General features: G+C 33.0%; 1 protein-coding gene across 1 annotated transcript; it reads left to right on the forward strand.

Annotated features, from left to right (window-relative positions):
- Positions 1-13534: 13534 nt before the first annotated feature.
- On the forward strand, positions 13535-17939 carry LOC120771375 (histone-lysine N-methyltransferase MECOM). Its single transcript, XM_040099336.1, has 2 exons — positions 13535-14271; positions 15652-17939. Exons 1-2 carry the CDS (start codon positions 14161-14163, stop codon positions 17137-17139), a joined length of 1599 nt encoding a protein of 532 aa, XP_039955270.1. The 5' UTR covers positions 13535-14160; the 3' UTR covers positions 17140-17939.
- Positions 17940-18336: the final 397 nt, after the last annotated feature.

Below are 18336 nucleotides of genomic sequence, written 5' to 3' on the forward strand. Positions count from 1 at the left end.
GTAAGTCCATTGGTTAGTTATAGTTTTAGGGTTATTTCATAAATGTCATGTTAACAGCCAATTGTCAGCTATGTTTTGGTTAACTTAAGCAAGACGCCATCTTTAGGTAAAGAACTTTGTTCTTAATCAGAACTTAACTGACAGATGGCTGCCAACCAGACATTGAGAAAATTTGTAATTTGGAGACATAAAAGTTCTGTAATTGTAGTCTTGATAAGTTCACATTTTTATCCCCGGCTGTTAGGTTTCTGTGACAAATTATACTATTTTAACCAGCTCTGAAAAAAAATTTAAAAAAAAGTCGCAGGGGTGTCACCACTGACAGCGCATAGCTAGTATGACGTCACAGCACATTTATGCTCACAAACTTTACTTTCAATGTGTAAACCTTGTAATTCCGCACCTGTCTAAATGAGTTCTTAAACTAAGACTAGTTTTAGTACTGGACCTTAATATTCTATATCTTATTTAGTATATTTTTTACACACCCTTACCACATAAGTGGCCTGCAGTGAGAGAACACTCCACGATTGCTACTAAAAGCAGAAATGGCCCATCAACAATATACCATATATTAATGTTTAATTAAAAAACCATAGAAAACGCTGTAAACAATGTAAGGAGCCATAAAGAAATCATTAAATGGCACATTTCCTACAGACCCACGAACAAAAGTCGACAAGTGTCCGCAAGTGTGTGTGTGGTATTAGGTTGCGCAGAGTGGCAAATTTACTGCCACATATGTCTATATGTATGTACATATGTATGTGTCTGAGGCATGTGTAAAAAGAATATAAACCAAAATAATTGCGCGCATAAATAAGGAAGTATAGAAATACGGTAATAACCATATGTGAAGTTGGCATAAAAAATGTACTGAAGAAGCAATAAAAAAACAGCAGCAGAAATGTCTTCCCATTGACACATACATATAGCAATGAAAGGGGGGTGGCGCAGATAATAGGTAGCAAGGACGTTCAATGAATTCGAGCCTATGACTTTTGAGCGTTAAATGCCACCTGTATGTATATATGTATGTATGTGCGTATGCCACATTTTGCTTCAGGCATCAGTGCCACTGCGCACAAAGGCTTTCTGTTTATGAAGAAATTACAAAAAAAACAACGAAAAAACATATAAATTATTCGAAATTGAATATATTGATATTGATGTTTATTGGTGCGTTCCGTTTGAGCTCTCACAACGCACGTATGATTTCGTTTCAATTTCAGTAATTGATTGCATTACAGAAGACTGCCAAAGTAACAGTGCAACAGGTGACGGCAGTGTCAAGTTAATACCCGGAAAATAATACAATTTGGCTCATATTTGCGATAAATACTTGTATTGTATTATTTGTATATATTATTAGTGTTATACTTGTGAAAAATTATAACGCTAGATGGCGCTAAATATTTATATTTATATTAAAACTATACAAACTTGATTAAATAACTGTAATGGCTTCAATAATGGATAACGATATAGATGTATAATTCAGGGTTGTAAAAAAGTTTCATTATTTATTTTTTGCGCAAATAATTCGTCAAAATATCCGTCGAGTAGATAAAGTGAAAAAATGGTCTTTAAAAAGTCCCTCAGCAAACAATCTACTTGACCGAATCCTATTTACCATACGAACCGACCGAACAGAATCATTTTCATGTGTGAAAACTTTTTTAGTTATTTATATTTTAAAAGAATTATTACGAGTCCCAAATTTGGCACTGGGTGTCACAGAGTAAAACAAAACCAGCGAGATATCCAAATGCGGTAATAAACAACTACTTTTCTAAAAGAAATTATAGATCATTATACTTAACCTAGCATACGACGTTTCTATATACACGTATTACAGTATATAATGGGTGATCCTAATAGAGGTACTTGGCCTACTGAGCGTACTATTCGCAACACCATCACCCATCTTGAGATCCAACATTTATTATTGGAAAATAATCGGCCACGTCCAGCAGGGAGTGAAGAAAATATAGTAGCCGTAGCTGAAGCTGACCGTGGAGAGTCGATTCGGCGCTGTTCGGAGCAACTCGGACTGACGTATGGAACGAGTTGGCGCATTTTACGTCGAGATCTTAAATTGAAAGCGTGCAAAATACGTCTTGTGCAAAAACTGGAGCCGCTCGACCTTCCCAAATAACATCTCTTCGCTCTCGTTAAATTTTCTTCGGTAATGAGGCCTAATTCTTACTCAATGGGTATGTAAACAAACAAAATTGCCGCATTTGGGACAAAGAGCAACCTGCAGAGATTCATGGGCTGCCGTTTTATCCAAAGAAACAGACGGTTTGGTTTGGTTATGATCCGGTGGAATCATCGGTCCATATTTCTTCAAAAATGATGCTGGTGAGAACGTAACCATCAATGACGACCGTTATCGCGCAATGGTAACCGACGATTTGGTGCATGAAATTGAAGCTCGTGATCGCGGCGACATTGGGTTTCAACAAAACTGCGCCACTTCCAACACATCGCATCAATCTATGGATTTATACATAGAACACTTAGGTGAGCAGATAATTTCACGTTTTGGGCCGGTCGATTGGCCGCCAAGATCGTGTGATATCACACCGTTAGACATTTTTCCTTTGGGGATATGTAAAGTCCAAAGTCTATGCGGACAATCCCGCTTCGATTCAGGCCTTGAAGCAAAACATCACTCGTGTCATTCGCCAGTTACCAGTCGAAACGCTCGAATGAGTCATCAAGCATGGGTCAGCGGATGGATTATCTGAGGCGTCGACGCGGCCAACATTAGAAAGAGATAATCTTAAAAAATAAATGCCTAAGAATAAACATGCCCTATTAAATTTGAAGTTTCAGTGTTTTTTCTTCAACAAGGTATGGAACCACCCTTTATATGCATATACAAGGTCTTCACTCGGAGTCATCTCAATTTCAATTCTATTGTATTCTCTCACAACATTTAATATTCAAGTGTAAACATGTCTATGCTAATTTATGTTCGCATGTATGCGCATAGAATATTCGAATATTCACATCTTGGTTATGGACTCGTAAAAAATTTAAATGCCATTTTTTACTGTCACTCAATTGTCATTGTGGTGAACGGAACGCATTCTGCGGCAATTCATCTTTAGTAATAAATTCCAATTTCGTAGCAAAAGTGGCGCTGGAAAAGCGTGGCAAATTCGCCGCTGTGAAAAAAGACTCTGTTTTCCCGTTATTACAGCAGCGAAAAGTGTGCACACACAAAGCCAAGGCAAACAAATTATATAATTTATGTATTTCAAATCTGCGAGCAGCGCTCGGTAAAACAAATGTGTGTGGTAGGAGCGTGTGTGTGTGTGTATGTGGGGATAAGCGGAGTAACAAACTTTCGCAGCTTATAAAACAACTTTGGAATATGTAAAAGTTAAACGCGCCATATAGAGACATATAATGTACATATGTGTATGTATATGTGTGTAGACAGCTTTAGTTGACTCGTCAGCAGAATTTCAAGGAAGAGTCACTTGAATTCGCTTTTCCGGACGTGTAAACACTTTTAAGTGATGGAAGACTCCATATGGCGTCCTCAAGTGTAGCGCATGACACTTTCGAGAGTGTTCACAAACACACCTTGTATGTACTTATGTACATATATATGTATTTACCGTGTTATGTACTTTTTTGATAATTTCAGTAATAGTGAACCGAGCTACTAGTAGAATAAAATGAAGGCAAATAATTTTTGTGGAAATAAATAAAACTTAGCCAAATTAATGTAAATGAAATTAAGGAAATTAAAATTTTTAATTTGACTAACTAGTAATTTATTAAATTTAATTTAGTTCTTACATTTCAAAGTTTTTATTTTTAAATTTTTAAAAATTTAATTTAATTTTAATTAAAAAAAAATATATTTTTAAATTAAATTAAATAAATTTAAATTAAGTTTAATTTAATTTAGTTCTAAAAACTAAATTAAATTTAAAATACTAATAATTAATACTAACTAAATTAATTTTTTTTTTTATTTCATTAATTTTTGTTAATTAAAATTACTTGTGATAATTATCTGATAATTTTTAAATTAAATTTTAAACAAAATGTACAATATAATTATTTTATAGAATTAACTTCACTTAATAAAGTCATACTTACATAATTTTGAAACGAAAGAAATTTAAAAAAAATTATAAAATTTTCTTCCTTTCGTCACGTGACCAAATTAATATTACATAAATTAAAGTTTTAATTATATATTAGAATTAAGAAGTACGATTAAATACGATTATAATATAAGATTACGTAAAAATAAAAATAATAATTATAACAATATTAATTATACTAATGCAGCAAACTGTATTAAATTAAGTGTCGATTTTTTAATTAAATAAGAATTTAACAAATTACAATAAATGGATCATAAGAACTTAAATTAAAAATTAATTAATAAAATTAGATAAGAATTATTTCAGATATTTATTTATTTTGAATTAATTTAAATTTAAATTAAAATTTAAAATTAAATAAAATTAATTTATTACGTTATTTTTTCATAAATTATTTAAGATACTTTTTAGTTTGACTCAGTATTTTTATTATATATAATTAGTCAAAATTTTTTTACATTTAATTAAATTAAATTAATTAAATTTAATTCAAATAAATTAGATGAACTCTACCAAGATAATGTTAAACTTAATTAATTTTAATTTTCTAATTAAAATTTGCTTAATTATTACTTTAATACTTTAGATTAAAATTAAAAACGAAGTTAAATTAAATTAAATTATTACTGTTTATTAATATAATAATATTACTTATTATTTTTTAAATACATTTTTTAAGATATAACTCGAAAAAGTAATTTAAACATAATTATGATTTATTTACATTAAATTAAATTAAGAAAAAATTTACTTACATTAAGTTATATATACTTTACCAAGATTAAAAAAAAATAAAAGAAATTTTATGAACTAAATTTTATTAAAATTAATTAAATTAATCTTATCAAAATTAAATTAAACTAAATTATTTATATTTTTTTAAATAAATTTTGCTTAATTAAGTTTAAAGTATAAATTTTTATTAAATAGAATTTAATATGGTGAAATTTAGATCTTTAAATTAAATTTAAGCAAATTAATTAAATTATAATTGTAATACATTAAAAAGAAATTATTAAAAATATTTTTACTATTTTGAATTACTTTACATTAAATGTGAATGAAACAAAATTAAATTAAAGGTCATTAAAGTATTAAATTGGATGAATTTTATTAAAATTAAATTTAACTAAATTAGACTTTATTTTTAAATTAAAATGTAATTAATTAAATAAATTTTTTTAATTTGAAATTTTTTCTACTAAATTGAGATAAATATAATGAAGTTTAATAATGAATTAATTTAAATTAAACCAAAAGTAAATTAATCAAAGTAAAATTATTTTAAATTAAATAGAAGTTATGTTAGATAATTAAAAGTGAAACAAACACAGTTAAATTATAATTAATTAAATTAATTTTCTTCAAATTATATTAAGTTAGTTAAATGTTATTACGCTATTAAATTACATAGATGAACTTCATAAAATTTAAATTATACTAATTCAATTACAATTTTTTAAATTAATTTTGTATAATTAAATTTAAAGTATACAATTTTATTAAATTGAATTTAATATTATGAAATTAAATAATGAATTAAATTAAAGTAAATTAATAAAAATATAATTAGATTAAATTAAAAATAAATTATTTAAATTATTTATTTCGAATTACTTTAAATTAAATATGAAATAAACGAAATTGATCAGAATTAAATTTTTGTTAAGCAGATTAATTGTCATCAAATTAAATTAAATTTTATTAAATTAAATGGAAATTATTTTAGATATTTATTTAATTAGAATTACCTTAAATTAAGAGTAAAAAAACGCGATTAAATAAATTTTCTTCAAATTAAATTAAATAAATTAAATGTTATTAAAATATTTAATTAAGCGAATTTTAACAAAATAATTTAAAAATAAGTTAACTGTATCACTCAAATTTAATTTTACTTAATTTAGTTAAAAATACAAACTTTTTGTAAATTAAATTATATACATATAATGAATTTGAATATGAATTAAATTAAATTGCATACAATTTAACTAAAATAAAATTAGACTAAATCAATTAAATTAAATTAAATTCAAATAAAATAAAATCGAATTGAGTTAATGAAAATTAAATCAAGTAAACGAAAACCAAAGTAAAGATAAAAAAATGTTAACTTTAAATAAGGTAATTTATATTGACTTAAATTTATTACTTAATTATTATTAATTATACTAATTTTTATTAATTATTCTAAATTAAAAAAAATTAATTGAGTTTTCCTGAGCTCTCAAAAGGAACTCTTTTAAATTACATAATAATTTATTAAATATTAAATTACAACCAATAAGCGCTCCACATAATTTAGAAATTTCAATTTTCCCAAAAGGTTAACACGTGTTAACCAAGACACCTGCTCTTTCAAAATAAAACACGGAGCACATCTGTTACCAACACACAAGCATGAAGATGTGCCACATGCTCTACAGCTTACAAATTTATATGTATGTATCTGATATATACAAAAGTGGATATGTGCATAAGCATTTGTTGATACACGACGGAGTTATCCATATGGTGTGAACCGTTAGAGCCGACAAAAGCTGCTCGAGCATCATTTGCAAATTGATTTATGTACCTTTTGTGCTGCAAGTGGCATTTACTACCACTTTGTGTTTGCCTACAAACACTTCGAGAATGTTGCGTCCCTGCAGCTATACGCAATCTTTTCAAGTGAGACGACGACACGAAGACACCTACGGGTATGTGTACGTGTCTGCATATATATTTACATATTCATGCCTATAAATATGTGGCATATAACAACACAGTTCGATTTTGAAACCATTTAGACACTTACCGATTTCATGAAATTTATTTGAGCGGAAAATAATTTTCAACATTTGAGTTTTATTTCTTTTGACAGAGTGTTTAAATATGCGTTAAAGAATGTGGACTGGATAAGTGAGAGTTAGTATTTCAAATTTTATATGTTATTTTTATGGCATTTGTTTCACACTCGCAACATGTTGCAAACCCGAAATGGTATGGAAGAGCTGTATGAGATTGCTTTAAGAGTTTGTTTTTGAGTTTACAATTTTTAAATAGTTTTTTTTCGAATGTTATTTAATGTTTTTGAATTTAGTTTGGAAATTTTTCGTTTTAAATTTCGAAATCGAGAAAAAGTTTAATGAATTTTCGGTTTTAAAATTTACTTATATGAAATTTACTTCTTAAATGAAGCTGCAAAATTCAATATACAAATTCCCTCTTTTAGTTTCAAATTAAAAATTCTTTTTCGTATTTTAATTTTCTCTTAAGACAATTTTTTTTCATTTCAATTATTTTCTTCAAATTCAAAACCCATTTCGCATTCATTCTAATTCTCGCATTTAGCGGCAAATTAAATACGTCATAACAGTCAGTCAACCTGCCATAAAGACGCGCCGCCACACAGAGAATATCTTATATGCAGAATAATGCGACGGCAAACGATAACGGGCGCATTTCATTAGCGGAAAATAAGCGAAATTAAGACAGCTTTTCTTCGAAATATCGCATAGGTGGAAGAATGACCTTGCTGCCTGTCTGGCTTGACAGGGAAATGTCAAAAACTAAGTGTGTGCACAAGGTAAAAGGTAAAAACCCCAGCAACAAAGATAAATTGAATGTGGCAGCGCTTGTTGCACGCTTAGCGCCGACACGCGTTACGAAAGCCAGCGATATTTAAAGGTTAGCGCACACAGCGTTTAGTTACTTTTCAAAAAAAAAATTAAAAACAAAAATAAAAAACGTACGAGGTACTCATCCGCTTACACAAGCTCGTGTATGAATTTTAGAGTCACGTGTGGGTAGGCTAGTCATTAGGGTGGTTCGTTTACTGTTAGAAAAAAAATATTTTGCGCAGAAATTTCGTATGAAAAACTTTTTTATTTGAAGAGATATCTTGATGAAATGTGGTATAAATTATTTTTCAAGGCAAGGCTACAATCTCCCAAAAAAATTGTTCAGATCGGTTCACTATAGCATATAGCTGTCATACAAACTGAACGATCAAAAGCAAGTTCTTGTATGAAAAACTTTTTATTTGAGGAGATATCTTCCTGAAATTTGGTATAGACTTTTGCCTAAGCTAGGGCTACAATCTCCAAACAAATTATTCAGATCGGTTCACTATAGCATATAGCTGTCATACAAACTGAACAATCAAAAGCAAATTCTTGTATGGAAAACTTTTTTATTTGAAGAGATATCTTCATGAATTTTGGTATAGACTTTTGCCTAAGCTAAGGCTACAATCTCCAAACAAATTATTCAGATCGGTTCACTATAGCATATAGCTGTCATACAGACTGACCCATCAAAATCAAGTTCTTGTATGAAAGACTTTTTTATTTGAAGAGATATCTGAATGAAATTTATTATAAATAATTTTCCATAGCAACGCTGCAATCTTCTAAAAAATTTTTTTATCGAACCATACAAACTGGTCGTTTAAATAAATAATAAAAAATTTATAATGATACCACCTTAATGTACAAGCCTATCCAAAAGCGTTTTTCTCTGACACACATGTGCGCAGCAGTTTTGAATATAAAGGTGCCAAATATATATTTTTAAATTTTTTTTCGACCAACCCCTGGCTAATTGTTTCGAAACTTTGACCCTGTGTTGTCCTTTATATATTCTTGTTTGTTATTATTGCTTCCATTTTTCTTTTTTTATTATTTTTTGCACTCACACAATTGTTTTGTTGTGCGAAAGCACAGTGCAGCGCATATAAACAAACCGAATGAGGCCAACCAGCTAAACCGTAGACTTTAAGCAGATCACATACTTACATACTCATATACATACACATGTGTATTCTCCAGCATTCACTCATAAGTCCCGTTATGCAAACACACGGCAGCTTTTATGCTTCTTATAGCCGGTGTAAATGTCTGCGGTGCGCATTTGTGGCTTAATAACAGTACAATAAGCTACACTAACACACACACACACAAGTACACATAAAGGCGATAAATATTTCATTCATGCCAGATGTGAGTATATATGTATGTATGCCTGGTAAGTGGTTGTGCGCTTGCAGACGTGAAGACAGTTGCGCACCTGCCTGGGTGTTAATGCTTTTCGTTAAATTTACTCATCACCTCCACCCACGCTTCGCACATCGATAATCGAGCATAATAAAGATTAAGAATTATTTTTGTTGAAGCAATTAAATTAATTAGTACTGGCCTATATATGCATACATATACATATATGTATGTGTGGCTACTTATTATGGCTTGCCATTAGCCTGATTGGCTGCACAGCTCGGAATTACCATACTGTTGAATAAGCCAACTCACCAACTCTTTTGGCAGGTTATTACCCACGAAATGTTGCGTATACGCCATGCGCTACGGCCAAAAATCCTCCACTGCGCTGCACCGTTTTAGTTCGTAAAAATTGCTACAAAATTTTGGGTTATTTTTTTCATCAATAGAATGGCACTGTTTGGCATAAAATAGCTTAATTGATATTTGTTGATATTTTTACTAAAATCTTTAATGAGTCATTAATCGTGCAAGAAAAAAGTCCGTTGAGTTTTTCCAAATTTCATTAAAATAATTCTTCCTAACTAAGTGAAATAAAAACAAGAATACACGTGAATTTCGGTTGCACCAAAGCTATAATACCTTTCACAAATATAAAAGATTCCTTGAACGAACTTTCATAGGTAAGTTTCTACGGCTAACTGAACAATTTCTGCGGAGATTGCATCATTTCCAGACAAAAAGAGCTTTCTTTATAAACGCTTTCTTTCGATGGTTCAGTTTGTATGGCGCTATCTGCTATAGTGCACCGATATTGAGGGTTCCGACAAATAAGGATCTTCTTAAGGAGAAAGGCAAACATCCCTGATCGATATCTCAAAAACTCAGGAATTAGTTCACGTATATACAGACAGACGGATAAGACAAGATCGACTCAGCTCATCAGCTGATCAGCTGATCATTTAAATGCATATCTAATAGGGCCTACGAGGTACGGGTCTCTTCCTACTTTCAATCCCCACCTCCGTATAAAAGTTTTGTTAAAAACCACTAGAAGTCCGCCGATTCTATAAGCAAATGCTCCAGAGACATTAAATTTTACACCGGAGATAGTACGATAGCGTTTTGTTGGAGACGATGTCAAATCTGGACGATGGGCATAACACCACCAGCATTTAAGTGAAAATAATAGACCTCCGGATCTACTTTACCGATTCAAATTTGGTAGGTAATATTATATTATACTAATTTTCAAACATTACAACTCGAAAATGGCTGAAAAACAGAAAAAAACACGCCTACTTCCCCTATAACAAAATTTTAAATGCCATCTGATTCTTTAAAATTTCCAGTATATAAATCAAGAACCATATTATATATATATATATATATATCTTTCAAATGTTGGCGCGGCTACATCTCGGAAGGTCCATTCGTTGAGTCCAATTTTCACTGACTCCTTAGAGCATTTCGACTGGTAACTGGCGAATGACATGCATAAAGTTTTGCTCCAATGCCTGAATCGAGTTTAACGGTGTCATATCAGACCGTCTTGGTGGCCCAACGACCACCCCAAAACGTGAAATGATCTGCTCGCCGAAGTCGTCTTGTTGAGCCCAAAAGAAACCGAGATCGCGAGCTTTAGTTTCAGGTACAAATAATCGGTTATCATGGCGCGATCGTCAATTCAGGCAAATCCAAGAGTTTCGAATCGCAACTTATCGGTGCAACTTGGAATCAGCAGACGGTCTTTACAACGGATAATTCATGATGATTTGAACCTGTTTCCGTACAAAGTTCAAAAAACAAGCCGGTTAAACCTTCATTAATTTGCCTATTCGCCTGGAACTTTTCCAAGAAATAACTGAAGTGAGCCAAGAAAATAATAACTTGATGAATTGCCTGTTATACCTGATGATCCTATTTTTATCTAAACGGATTTGTAAACAAGCAAAATGGTGTGAATCAAATCCATAAATAATCCACGAGACGAAACTTCACCCAGAACGAGTCACTACGCCGAGACATATCCCTTTCAATAGCATTTGGTTCCATCAAGATGGAGCAACTTCACACATAGCCAGACCGAAATTGAGGCAATCGTGACTTCAACCTTTCAGGCCCTTTTTTTATTTCTGTGGGGTGAGGGGTGGAAAATGCCTTCCGAATCATCAGAGCTGTCGTCACTGCAAGTATGTGCCACTTGCTGGTCAGTGGCGGTTTTCTCCCTAAAGAACCATCGCTCATTCAGGAACCACGTTTGCATTACTTCACAGTGGCGTTCCATTTATCTATTGCCCGGTTTTTTCGGCGTAGCAAAAATGCAGCGTATTTCTGGACAATCGCTCGGTATTTTTCGCTTTTCAGCATGATAACAATGAAATTGTGCACTTTTATTCTACCGCGCTGCATTGCCGTTGTGTGCTTTGCGTCGTCCTCTGTCACGTCGTCATATTATGCCATTCTATGAAGGTATCTTCTGAAATATCCGTGTCCGGATAAGTATGGCCGTCCATCTGCTGCGACTTTGATTCACCCATCTTCGTTAACATGCGAGTATGGTGTCTTTCTTTATTCTGTCAATTGTGCTCTTATTATTATTGCAACTCTGAGGGCTCTGACCACTACCTTACGCCGGTTTTCATTTTTAAGCACAACTGCCCAGATCTCAGCTCCGTATAATAAGACTCTGGTGGTTGTTGACTTTAAGAGATTCCTCATTTCTTGTGTAGGCCCTCCTATGTTGGCCATTAGTTTACTAAGATAGCAGGTGATTTTCGCTGTCCAGTTTTACGCCTAGGTAATTCACAGCTTTTTGTGTTCTTAGAATATCCCAAACCGTTTGCATGCTTATTACAAGATGAACTTGCTTGTTCGTCTGCAATAGCAGCTCTGTTTTTTTTCGGTAGCGAGCTGAAGGTTATGTGAGTAAAGCCATGTTTGCGTCCGAATCATGAATCTCGCCCATCTCTCGCTCGCTATTGAAAGCGTTTTGAAAATTTAAAGTCACCAACAGAACTATTCGCTTGTATTTGGGACATTTACGCTGTGCGACTTCTACACTTTCAAGGACGATTCGGATAGCGCCTAGCGTTGACCTTCCTGGTCTAAAACAGTGCTGTCTAGGGGAGAGTCCGCCAGCTTATTGATAGCCGTTTCCTGTCTAGGTTTACGTATTTCATAGAACTTGCCCGCTGTTTGAGCGGTATGCTGACGGCATACTGGGATCCCCTTTTCCCTTGCTGATTAGAACAAGTCGTTATTTCTACCAAATTTCAAGAAATATTCCAGTTTCGAGGGAGGCGTTTTGAGTATTTCTGATGTGATCCCGTCCGGGCTGGACGATTTGTTAGTTTCGAGCCTGCCAGCAACCAGTTGGAGTTCCTCGTGGATGAACTGGGAGATTTACGAAACTCTTGTAGCTTATTCTGGTTCGCTGACTCTTTTTTCGTGCGTAGAATATTTGTAAAATATCGTATCAAAATTAACTGAACATACATATAATATTCGATATATATACATAAGTAGTATAATTTAATGCCGAATATACATATGTATGTACATACATTGAGCTATTGAACTACGAATTACCCAAACTTCCATATACATATGTAAGTACATACATATGTACTTCTTATACAGATTTTCGTTATTCGAAAAAACCTTATGCCGAGTAAATTGTTTAATGTGTGAGATATAGTGATGGTATGTACATATGTATGTATATTCATAAAGTTGCTTGAAAATATGTTCTTGAGTTATACTTCAGCAATTTTAAAATTAAACATAAACATTGTTCTGTGCTCTTAGTGATTTTCGAGTATATAGTAATTGACTACATACAGATATTGACACCCAATAACTATAACTAAAAAAATCGCTAAGTTTATTTCTTATATAAGATAATATAAAGATACATACTTATGTTCCTTTGCATTAAAATTTTCAAATTTTGCATAAAATACATACACATGTGTGTATGTATGTATATAGAAATTATATAGATAAATACCTAAGTACGTACATATGTATATACATCCATAATATATACATATTTTTTTTTTTATTTTATAATTTATCTATCCCATCTCTCTTTTTAATTATTTGACATAACTTAAAATCTATTTATATGAATACTAGCAACTAAACTTGCATATTCACATTTATATATTCCTTGAAACACGACAACCCTGCCTGTCGATACATTTTACGAAGCAGCAGCTAAAGTAAAATTAAATAACAACTCTCGTCATCTCTTTCACACATATACAAGTGCTGGCGAACTGACATTTGCGCGCCGACAACATGTTTGCGTTCACTCGCACTGACTTCACATACGTGCCTTACGAGCAATTATTGATCATTCACAATGGGGGCAATGCAAAAATCTATTTCGATTTTTGCTTGTACATTTTTCAAGATGGCCGTATCGCATTCAGTGTAGACACGAGAAAGTCCAGGAAATATTTTGCAATATTTTTGGTTGTTATTCAACACAGAAATACATAAAAATACTTTGTGCGTAAAGTTCTAGTGGGAAAGTATACAAATAAATTAATTTTTTTAAGAATTCCACATTATTGTGAACGCTGTGGTGGATAGAATTTTTTTCACTATTTCAGCGTTGTTGTTGTTTAAGTGGTGCAGTGGCGGCAGAATAGCGCACTGTAGAAAAAATTAGTAATACTGCAAAAAAATTTTTGATAAAAATCTTATCTATTCGTTTTTTTTGTGAACTGTGCTATCAAAGCTGAATAGTGACTATAAGCAAACCATTAATACATTAACTTTATTGGCAAATTGCATGAATAGTTAATTAAACTTGACTGATTGCATACAAGCGTAAGCCTGGCAACCTAAAATGCACATAAATATTCATGTGGCGGCAAAATTTTGACATTAAAGCAACAACCACTTTATACAACAACACAATTTAGAAATATCTAATAAAAACAAACAACGAAAAACATTCATAAAGAAGTGTGGCTTAAATAGTGAAATTGTTTGGCTAAAAGCAAAGAACGAATAAAAAGAAAGTGGTGAAAATGAGTGAACTGATTGAAGAAGGTGGTGTTATTGATACCGGCAGCGATGAGGTGTTGTTAACGAACGGTGCAAACGAAACGGACGAAGGAGTTGCCGAGTACTTGGAAGAGGTAAAGGTTGCAAAGTATTTCTATTTAGTATATTAACAAATAAAACGAAAAAATAGAGGGATTCTCTTGCACTTGCAAGATTGCACGGTGACAGGCAATGCAAAAATCCTATACCGAAATATGCAAGGCCAAGAGAGCACCCATCGCAGAATCCTAGTGATATATGTATGTATAAACGGCTGATTCGATTAATGACTATTGTGCATGACTATTGTGAATAAGCGCACCTTCTGCATTCGTTCTTAACAAAAAACTCTAACAAATCTTCATAATTTAAGTAGAAATTATAAAATTCTTTTAAAACGTACCTTAACAATTTAACGGCGAAATATTGCGAATTCTGCAATACGTGCACCGTGCAAGGGTTTTGCAAGAGCAAGAGAATCCCCCTAATATGAATAAAAATATACAAGGGGCGTTCCAAAGTAAACAGTACTTATTGAATACAGCGCCACCTTGTGGGGTCCAGTGAGAATTGCATGAGATTTCATCGATTGGAAGTGACGCTCTGAACACACAGAGCGCGACAGACTGCAAGCGACATCTGTCAAATATTAAAATACAAACGTTCTTATGGACACAGTTATGTGGTTGTACAGCTGTCTCAATAACTGTGTCCATAAGAACGTTTGTATTTTAATATTTGACAGATGTCGTTTGCAGTCTGTCGCGCTCTATGTGTTCAGCACATGAAGTTATTGCGTTTCAAGTGTCAGTATGTTTGTGTTATCGGTGCGAAAATGAGCCTCGAACAAAGAGCCGACATTAAATTTTGTTTTGAAATTGGTAAAACTTTTACCGAAACGTTTCAATTGTTGAAAGAAGTTTATGGCGATGATTGCCTATCCCGTAGCAGAGTGCACGAGTGGTATCAACGTTTTCAATGTGGTCGTGAGGGCATAAATGACGATCAACGTGTGGGTCAATCAAAAACTGTGATCACCAAAAATTCCATTGAAGCTGTGCGTGAATTCATCAAAAATCAGCCGAAATCCTCACTGAAACTCATGGAAATGGAATTGAACATGTCCAAAACATCGATTTATCGCATTTTGAACGAACATTTGGGCTTACGAAAGGTGTGTGCACGCTTTGTTCCGCACAAATTGACTGACGACCAAAAATTGCCGAAAAACCATTTGTTCTGTTTTTTTTTTAAGTCCTGTTTACTTTGGAACGCATCTTGTGTACCTTTCACACATTACTCGCCAAATCATACACTAAACAACAATTGTAAAACAAATGTTTGTCTTTACACAAATTAAAATTTGCAAACACATTTTGCCTTATATTTCTATTCTTTTACCATTGTTGTACTGTTGCTCGCGAATGGTATACACAATTTTTAATGCAAAATATTAATACTGCTCCCATTTACAGCACGACCCAATGGTAGCTGACAACAAGTCAATAAGCCCAAATAAGCGCGGCCGCAAACCACGCAGGCCAGCAGAAGTAGAAGAAGAAGATAATTTAGAAGCGCTTGAAGATGAGGACGATGGTGAAGTTATTGAACACATTCTAGAAGACGAAGATGAAGCTGATGAAGAGGAGGAGGAAGAAGGCGAGGATGAGGAGAAGGAGGTAGATCAAAAGCCGGTTTTGCACAAACCTACACAGTTGCCAAAAAAGCGCAAAGATGTTGTAGTTAAGCAAAATCCAAATCTGGCTGTAAAAGAAGAAGAAGATTATGTGGACGATGGCGAGCAACCAACGAGTACGGCACGCGAAGCAGCTAAAATGGAAAACCATGTCGATGAAAATCAATGCCGCGTCTGTACCAGCAAGGACGATCTTATCAGCCTTTTCAAAACCATCAATAAACAAACAATTGCCGATAAATTAATGAATATATGTCCGTCGGTGTCCATTGCTCCAAAAGATTTTATGCCACAATTTATCTGCAATACTTGCTTCGATAATGTAAACATCGCTTTACAGTTAAAAACGCAGTGTGAAGATACTGAGCGTGAATTGAGAAAGAAACTTTCACGCAGCAAGAACAAAGTACGACGACCGGCTGGTTATGTGGTCATAGATGCAACGCTGGACTCTGATCCCTCAGATGAAGAACCTAATGACGACGTAGAATTTAAAGTATCCGACGATGGTGGTATAACTGCTGAGGATGACTCGGATGATTCTGATTTTGGTACCACAACTAAAAAGAAACGTTCTCCACGCGGTGCAGGAGGTAGACGAGGTCGACGCAAATCAGCGGCAGCAACTCCAGGTCCTAAAGTCAAGGAGAAGAAACGTATGGGTAGGCCACCAACAAAGCGCCCACCACCACAATCGCCAACTATAATTAAGGACGAAAGTAGTGAAGACGAGTACGCTAAGCCGCAAATGAAAAAACGTAAGATCAAGGGTACACCGCCGTCCGATGAGCAAGAAGAAAAGCCCACAGAATACCCATGCGATGAATGTGAACAAGTATTTACGCGTAAACTATCGTTAATACTACACAAGAAGGCGCATCTGCATCGTGAGCCACTTAAATGTGAAGTATGTGGACAAATGTTCAAAATACAGGGTGCTTACCGAAAACACGTGCAAAAACATAACGAAGAGCCGTCAACATTTGAATGCCACAAATGCGAATATACCGCCACCAGTAAGGCCGACCTACGCCGTCACTTAGTTGATGAGCACGACGAACAGGGTGTCCTATATCAATGTGAGAAGTGTAAGCGAAAATTTGTGTCCGAAGTGCGTTTGGAAAAACACAAAGAGATTCGTTGTCCGGGTCAAGAACGACCGATGAAAATGCGACACGACGTTGAAAGTTACAGCGTGGGTAAGGACTTATTCAAATCGGTTGCGCCACTTACCACCACATACTGGAGTGATAGCTTTTCCGATTAAAAACATGCGGTCTTGTCTATTTCTATTAGATAAGTGTAATGTAATGAGCTGTAATCACTTTAGTTGCATTAACGTTGCCGTGAGTTAATTCCAATTCCTTTTTCGGGTATTGTGCTCAAGAAGTAGTAGCTTAACAGCAATTATCAGTTTAACGTGTTAGCCCATGACAAATTGTTGACTATTCGTTCAAGCCATTTGACAATTTCACTTCATTTGTACTCGTATACATGCATACGTAGTTCAGTGTTAATTTGGCAATACAAATGACAAAATGTGGGACTAAAATTTTAAGCAAGCACACCATTATATTTTAAGTAAATAAAGTTTTGTTATAACTATATTTGGAATATTTAAAATTTACTCTTAGTTGCAGTTATGTTTTAATATTTTAAATAAATATTTCACGTTTTCAAATTAAAATAAAAAAAATATTCATTAGAAAACATTCATTTTATTGCAACACAAATCCTAGCATCAACGGTTATCGTGAATAAAAATTTTGTAAAAAAAAATCTACTTCGAAGTAGCGCGTGGTAAAAATGCACAGTTCTAGTATATCATGAAGTTGAGAAAAAACTACTTTTCCGTAAAATTAAAGTAGAATAAGTAAAAGAAAAGTAAAAAATTAAATTTACGCTCATTAAATAATTTAGTTGGAACTAACTGAAAGTTTCAAATTAACTAGCAAGTATGTATGAATTATTATAATTTTTTTTTTTTTGCTATTTACATACTTTCAGTAAAGATACTTTACATGTGTGCAAACAACTAAACTAGGCGTAAATATGCAGCGTGTGCTACATACTTACGTTACGTTGACGTTATAACAGTCACAAATGCACGTAGAGTGTGCAGAAAAGCTAACTACATAAAATAATACGTACGTACATATGTAAGACGGTTATGTTTGTATGCATGCTGTATAATTATTAACAAAGGCAGATTTAAGTGCATAGGTATGTTACAAAAATAAAAATGTGTGTATTTTTATATAATAAGTGCTTATATGGACCGTATGTTTAAATATTTTAACATTTTCAATAAAAAAATTGCATAAGTTTCAAGTATGGTCGTCTATTACTTATTCAATTTTAGATATACACATCTTTTTCAGAACTTCGATTTGTGAATTTAATATTCATATTAAAAGTAAGTTGAGTAAACACAAAATACACAAATTTTGTCATTTAAATTTTT

Source organism: Bactrocera tryoni, chromosome 3 (genome assembly GCF_016617805.1).
Source record: "Bactrocera tryoni isolate S06 chromosome 3, CSIRO_BtryS06_freeze2, whole genome shotgun sequence".
Classification (NCBI taxonomy): Eukaryota; Metazoa; Arthropoda; class Insecta; order Diptera; family Tephritidae; genus Bactrocera; species Bactrocera tryoni.